We start from the raw sequence: 7,729 nt of genomic DNA, 5'->3' as shown, positions 1-7,729 counted from the left end.
TAAGTTTTCGTACTTTTGCCTCAGAAATTGGTGCGTAAACAAAACAAAAAATCGATAACATTCACTCAGCACGACGATTTAGTTTGTTTTCCTTGATTTATCTGTTTGTTTTGTTCTCCTTGCCATAACTTTCAGTAAAGGGTAAAACTAAAGAAGATGGTCGAATATTCCTTCAATTTAACGTCTTTTCTGTCTGTTAAGTTGATTTGTTTAGTTGTTATCTCCAACGTTTCCAAGGTTTAGTACATAAAACAGAGTAAAAAATGTTCTGACCACCATCATCACAAGCACCACCACCACCCTCCTTTGTTCCTCCTGCTTTTTGTTTAGCATACATTTTAGGACGCACAGGAATGTCAGGATGAGGCGAGGAGCAGCAACGCCGCAATAATTACCGAAAACAAGAAGGAAAAAGAGCTTAGTCAAAATGGAAATTCATAGTCCATAAGACGAAACACTGTAATTAAGCATCCTTAATATGAAAAATTTGACACAAGATTTAACACTTTTATTATGAACCTTGCATGATTCTTTTCTTCTTATACTTTTATAGTAGCTGTGGTGATGTTGGTAGGTATGTGGTGGTGATGGTGGTGGCAGTGTTGATAATAATAGTCGTAGTAGTAGTAGTAGTAGTAGTAGTAGTAGTAGTAGCAGCAGTAGTAGTCACAAAAACAGTGATAGTAGTAAGAATACTGATGACAGCATCAGTACCAATTTAATAGTGGTGATATTTATAACAGAAGTAGTTGCATATATTTGTATTTGTACTAGAAGGAAGATGATTAATTATAGTAGTAGTAGTAGTAATAGTAGTAGTAATAGTAGTAGTAGTAGCAGAAGTAATCATAAGCATACAATAGTATTAGTAGCAGTAATAATCAATAGTAGCATTAGTAGTAGTGAGGGCCTTTTTTATAGTTGGGCCTTTATTTTAACGGCAATTTTGTTGCCCTTGGCAGGCTGCCATCTTAAAGAAACAAATAGAAGTAGTAGTTGTAGTAGTAGTAGTGGTAGTAGTAGTAGTAGTAGTAGTAGTAGTAGTAGTAGTAGTAGTATAGTAGTAGTAGTAGTAGCGTATTTGTTTTTATTGTAGTTTTAGTAGAGATAGTAGTAGTAGTAGTAGTAGTAGTAGTAGTAGCAGCAGTAGTAGTAGTTATCAATACTGTTGTTATAGCATCATTCATCAATAGCGTTATCCTAAAGTTGTCCCTGGAGAGATAAAAAGGAGCAGCCCTCTCATGGTTCCGCCGATGACAAAAGACCACGGTGGTGTTACTCACCTACATTGTGATAGCCAACTGAACAAGTGGGTATCTTTTACTGCACCGCGAGTAAGAGTTGGCTTGTATTTGATCCCTCAGCAGGATACTGAAATGTACTGGTGGTTGTGAGAGCCAAAGTAATGAACAAATTTGTGTTTACTTACTGCATTGATCGTCCTTTGTCTCACATCCAGAGCATGGAAAAGGTAATAGTATGTTTTTACATTTTCTATGTTTCTGAAACGTTTTTAAGAGATTAAAACAAAAGAAAAGTGTAATAATGCTTTTTATAGAAAAAAAAAAATCTGCCAGGGAATGGCTCAAGAGATATATAGATAGATCTGCATAAATCTGTATATGAATGTGCTCCCTCAACTGGCTGCCTCGAAAGTTTTGTAGTGGCACCCTCTAAAAAAAAAAAAAAAAAAAAAATTGCTCAAGGTCGCTGCAGGCCTGGGTGGAGGTGAAACCGGCTTGGGGAGGCGGCTTATGCTAATAACTGTCGGTACTTCCTTGATCGCGTCTGGTTATTGCTTTGTATCTGTTTGTATCTCCTTGTGGCAACTAGAATATTCAGGGTCTTCAGTTATGGTCTACCCTATAATTCGTTGTTGCGCTCTCTCTCTCTCTCTCTCTCTCTCTCTCTCTCTCTCTCTCTCTCTCTCTCTCTCTCTCTCTCTCTCTCTCTCTCTCTCTCTCTCTCTCTCTCTCTCTATTATTATTATTATTATTATTATTATTGTTATTATTGTTATTATTATTGTTATTTTATTATCATTATTCTCTTTCTCTCTCTCTCTCTCTCTCTCTCTCTCTCTCTCTCTCTCTCTCTCAAATGCTATCTCATTAGATTTTTTATTTTCTTTGCTAATAAATTTAGATTCTTGGTCATTATTGTTTTTTCCTCCTCTGGCCTTAGGGTGTTTTTTTATTTTTTATTCTGCTGTTGATTTACTTGTTTTCCGCATTTTTTACAGTCCATGGGCTCCGGGGAGGGAAGAGGCGATATTAGCTTTGAGGATGATTTTCTGGTAAGTTTGGAAGCTTTCTGCGCCTTCACTAACCCGTTGCCGTGGTATTCCAGTCCCACCTGTCGTGCAACACCCTTATTAATGCCTACATGCCTAATTAAGTGATATCTAACAGCATGTTGTGGTACTTTTTTCACATCTGGCACTACTTCTAACCTAAGAGCTGACTAGATTTATCAGTAAAAATAATAAAATATTATTAAATTTAGTGGTGTTTGATTTACTAAAAGATTATACATTGCACTTCGGGAAGTCTAGAAACGGTCACTTAATGTAAATAGTTTATAATCAAATGTGAATGAACAAACATTTCTTTCTTTTTATGCAAGAGGGAAAGCCGGCCAAGGGCTACAAAAAAAAAAAAAAAGGCCCCACTCGAACTCCAGTTCCTTAAAAGACCAAATAAAGTTAGCTAAAAGTCAGGGACAAATGTTTTGAAACATCCCTCTGAAAAGAAATCAAGTCATGGCAAAATGGAAATACAAAAGCAGACACGGAGTTCCAGAATTCAAAATTAAAAAATGACGAATCTAAATCCAGCCTCGGAGTCCCCTTCTGGGGAAGAGACCAAAAATGCCCCCAGGTAGGACTGCTCTCTCGGTGGCGACCCAAAATGTATTGACACCTCCCTCATCTTTTTCTTCCTTAACTTATGCAACATTCGCGGTGTTAGATCCAATTTTCAATCTGTAGAACACCAAATTTTCAATCTGTAGAACACCACCTCTCCTCTACTAAACCTCATCTTTTCCTCACCAAAACACAGCTGTCTGAGGCAACTGACAGTAACCCTTTTCTTTTCCCTTTTACTCTCTCTGTCTTCATTTTCGTGCCAAACCTGGATGTTGTGTCTATGTGCACAATGACTTGCTTTCGTGTCCACTCTCTTGAATCTTCCAAGTTGTCCACCATCTGGTTTCACTCAGTAGTCATTCTCTAATTAAATTTATCTGTGCTGTCTATCTCTCCCTAACTCCTCTGACTATAGTAAATTCTTTTACTATTTAACTTCCAAAGTGGAGCACATTCTGTCCCTCTATCCATTCGCGAAGTTCTTCATTCTTGGAGATTTCAATGTTCACCACCAGCTTTGGCTTACCTCTCCCTTCACTGACCATCCTGGTGAACTAGCCTTCAACTTTGCTATCCTCCATGACCTAAAGCAACTGGTGCAACACCCTACTCGTATTCCTGACCGTCTTGGAGACACGCCCAACATTCTTGATCTCTTCCTCACCTCTAATCCTTCTGCTTATGCTGTCACCCTTTCATCTCCGTTGGGCTCCTCCGATCACAATCTCATTTCTGTATCTTGTCCTATTTCTCCAATCCTCCTCAGGATCCCCAAAGCGAAGGTGCCTCTGGCGTTTTGCCTCTGCCAGTTGGAGGGACCTGAGGAGGTATTATGCTGATTTTCCTAGAATGATTACTGCTTCCGTGTCAGAGACCCATCTCTTTGTGCTGAACGCATAACAGAGGTGATAGTGTCTGGCATGGAGGCGTACATTCCTCATTCTTTTTCTCAACCTAAACCTTCTAAACCTTGGTTTAACTCAGCCTGTTCTCGTGCTATACATGATAGAGAGGTTGCCCACAAAAGGTACTTGAGCCTTCCATCTCCTGAATCTCATGCACTTTATATTTCTGCCCGGAATCATGCCAAGTCTGTTCTTCAACTTGCCAAACACTCTTTCATAAATAGAAAATGTCAAAATCTTTCAAACTCAAACTCCCTCGTGACTTCTGGCATCTAGCCAAAAACATCTCAAATAACTTCACTTCTTCATCTTTCCTCCTTTATTTCATCCTGATGGCACCACTGCCATCTCTTCTGTCTCTAAAGCTGAACTCTTCTCTCAAACCTTTGCTCACAACTCCACCTTGGATGATTCTGGGCTTGTCCTCCTCTCCTCCTCCCTCTGACTATTTCATGTCTACAATTAAAATTCTTCGTAATGATGTTTTCCATGCCCTCGCTGGCCTAAACCCTCGGAAGGCTTATGGACCTGATGGGGTCCCTCCTATTGTTCTCAAAAACTGTGCTTCTGTGCTTGCACCTTGCCTGGCCAAACTCTTCCAACTTTGTCTATCGACTTCTACCTTTCCTTCTTGCTGGAAGTTTGCCTACATTCAGCCTGTTCCTAAAAAGGGTGACCGTTCTAACCCCTCAAACTACCGTCCTATAGCTTTAATCTCTTGCTTGTCTAAAGTTTTTTTAATCTATCCTGAATAGGAAGATTCTCAAACATCTGTCACTTCACAATCTTCTGTCTGATCACCAGTATGGCTTCTGTCAAGGTCGCTCTACTGGTGATCTTCTGAGGTTCTTGGTCACTCTCTTTTAGAGAAACTTTTGCGGTCGCGTTAGACATATCCTAAGCTTTTGATAGAGTCTGGCACAAAGCTTTGATTTCAAAACTAGCCTCCTACAGTTTCTATTTTTCTCTCTGCAATTTTGTTTCAAGTTTCTTTTCCGACCGTTCTATTACAGCTGTGGTAGACGGCCACTGTTCTCGTAAATCTATTAATAAAGTGTTCCTCAGAGTTCTGTCTTGTCACAAACTCTCTTTCTTTGAAGTATTAATGACCTTCTTAACCAAACTTCTTGCCCTATCCACTCCTTCACTGACAACATAACATAACATAACATAAATAAAAGGATAACAAAGGGCCACCAGGGCTCATCTAGGTTATCCTATATCAGTCGCACAGCGACCTCGTCATCAGTACTTAAAGATACACTTACAAGTACACAATACATTTTATACTAATTCTAAATATTTGGCCCATTAACATGGCTAAGTCCTGCAGCGAATTCCTCTACAATCTGTGATCCCCATACATGGGGATGATGTCTTGTTTAACTATAGTAAATTTCTTATAAAAACTATCATGCAGCGCTATACACTTAAAGATACACTTACAAATACACAATACATTATATACTAATTCTAAATATTTGGCCCATTAACAGGGCTAAGTCCTGCAGCGAATTCCTCTACAATCTGTGATCTCCATACATGGGGATGATGTCTTGTTTAACTATAGTAAATTTCTTATAAAAACTATCATGCAGCGCTATACATAATTATAAATCTAATAACTTTAAGTGCTTATCTAATCTGTTTTTAAACATTGTCAAACTAGTGCTATTTACAACCCTCTCTGGCAATGCATTCCAGAAGTCTACCACCCTATGACTAAAGAAATATTTTCTTATATCTAACCTGCAGCCTTGCTTTCTAATCTTCCTGCCATGATTTCTAGTCCTACTTCCCTCCTCTAAGGTAAAGAAAGATCTCACATCTATGTAGTTTGTATCTGAGAACATTTTAAATAACTCTATCATATCCCCTCTTATACATCTCCTCTCAAATGAAAACATGTTTAATTCCTTTAATCTATCTCTATACTCCAGGCGCTTTAATGCTGGTATCATCCTAGTTGCTCTTCTCTGAACTGCTTCTAACATGTTGATATCCTGCCTATAATGGGGTGACCAGGCCTGTATGCAATACTCTAAATGGGGCCTAACATAGGAATTATATAAGCTACGCACCACTTCCTTACTTTTATAACTAACATTTCTATTTATAAAACCCAGGATCCTATTTGCCCTTTTTCTTGCTTCTAAACATTGCTTTGAAAATTTCATAGTCCTGTCTATCACTACTCCTAAATCCTTTCCCTCCTCTACTGCCTGTAGCCAACATCCCTCCCTGATGATACCACACTACATCTTTCCACGTCCTTTCAAAGATGAGCAACCCTTTAGGTCACGAGTTCTCAATCTTTTTCTCGTTAAGAACCCTCTGAGTTATAAGACCATATACCTGAATCCCCAGTAATTTGACTTTGAAAAGAATGTTAATTTAGTGACCGACACTAACTCAATATGCAAAGGTATTATGCAAACGATGTATCATTAAATCAGCCATCTAAGTACCCCTGGAAATCTTGTGAACCCCTGGGTGTTCACAAATCCCAGATTGAGAACCCCTGCTTTAGGAAGTCAACAGATCACACAGGAACGCCACAGAAAGCTTGGCTTCTGATCTTTCTAAGATTTCTGGTTGAGGCAAAGGAAACTTAATAGTATTCAATATCTCAAAAACTCATTTCTTCCATTGATCAACTCGGCACAACCTTCCAGACAATTACACCAATCTTTTACAATTTATATCATTTGTCTATCCTTTACTTATAATCTAAACTGGAAACTTCGCTTCTCATCTCTTGCTAAAGCAGCTCCTATGAAGCTGTGCGCTCTAAGGTGTCTCTGCCAAGTACCAAGTGTGTGTATTGTCGCCCCTCTAACTGCTAACTCTGCATAATTGAAATTATTGTAAACTTTAAGACAACTTATCATGGCTTGTTTTGCCATCCACATCTATTTTTCTTTTCTTTTCCCCAAAGTAACAACCCCTTCTTTGTAAATTTTGTTTCATTGTATACATAGACACTACATATTATGTTATATCGGTGTCAGAGATGAAAAGTTTCGAAGGTGCTCAGTATAGATGATAAATGTGCAAGATTTACAGATGATGTTTGTGAAAAGGAGGCGTGAATAAACATTTACTTTGCATAATTTGAAGGATAAAAGAAGGGATTGTTTTCTCTCTCAAACCTGTAAGGGCAATTCATGTTGTATCCGTTCAGTTATATCAATATTTTCTAGTCTCATGCTATAAGGATGAATTAAGGGAAAAAACTAAAGTTTTTACGGAAAATTTGCTCATGATTCCTGTAATGTTTTGGGTTGACTTGCACATATAATGGTAGGCAACCTCGAAACCTGCACTTAGACGGAAAACAAGGAATGTAACTCAGTCGTTACTATGTATTTTCAATGTGCGGTTGGTAATGTTTTGGGTGTGGTAACGGCAACAGTAGCAGTAGCGCGTCTGCTTCATTATTGTGACGTCGTTTCTCTTATTCATCCTCCTTAGTTTACACCTATATGTGTCTTATTATGGAAGTGAGTGTGTTATGTATTCTGGCATTTTACCCCTGCGATGATGATTAGCCTGTAAGTTGCTTTTCTCCGTCAGAGTGATGTGGAGACCGACCCAGAGACGTCAGGCTACGATGGATCAGGTGATGAAGGCGACGACAGCATGCGTGTATTTACCTAGTTGTATTTTACAGGGTTCGAGAGGGGCTCATAGTGTTCTATCTCCATGTCTCCATTTATCCAATTTTTCCTTAAAGTTATGCACAATTTGTGCTGTAACAACTTCATTCTTCAATGCATTCCACTTTTCCATCATTCTGTTCGGAAAACTGTATTTTACAATATCCTTCACACACTGCTTCATCCTGATCTTCTTTATATGTCCTCTTGTCCTTCTATCTTCTTTTGTCACCAGCACCAGGTCTTCTTTGTCTATCTTTTCAATGCCATTGACTATCTTGTACATTGTTATTAGG

The 7,729-nt window shown here is 38.6% G+C and overlaps 1 protein-coding gene across 1 annotated transcript in view; it reads left to right on the top strand.

The window, feature by feature from the left end:
• Positions 1-7,434, top strand: part of LOC123498441 (collagen alpha-1(XV) chain-like) — a 224,931-nt gene extending 217,497 nt beyond the window's left edge. Inside the window, exons 7-8 of the mRNA XM_045245544.1 lie at positions 2,243-2,296; positions 7,351-7,434. Coding sequence (XP_045101479.1) covers positions 2,243-2,296; positions 7,351-7,434 — 138 coding nt within the window. The remainder of the gene's footprint in view (positions 1-2,242; positions 2,297-7,350) is intronic.
• The last annotated feature ends 295 nt before the right edge of the window (positions 7,435-7,729 follow it).

The sequence above is a fragment of the Portunus trituberculatus genome, chromosome 48 (assembly GCF_017591435.1).
Source record: "Portunus trituberculatus isolate SZX2019 chromosome 48, ASM1759143v1, whole genome shotgun sequence".
NCBI lineage: Eukaryota > Metazoa > Arthropoda > Malacostraca > Decapoda > Portunidae > Portunus > Portunus trituberculatus.
The sequence above is the reverse complement of the archived record's forward strand: the minus strand, read 5'-3'. Positions and strand labels throughout refer to the sequence as shown.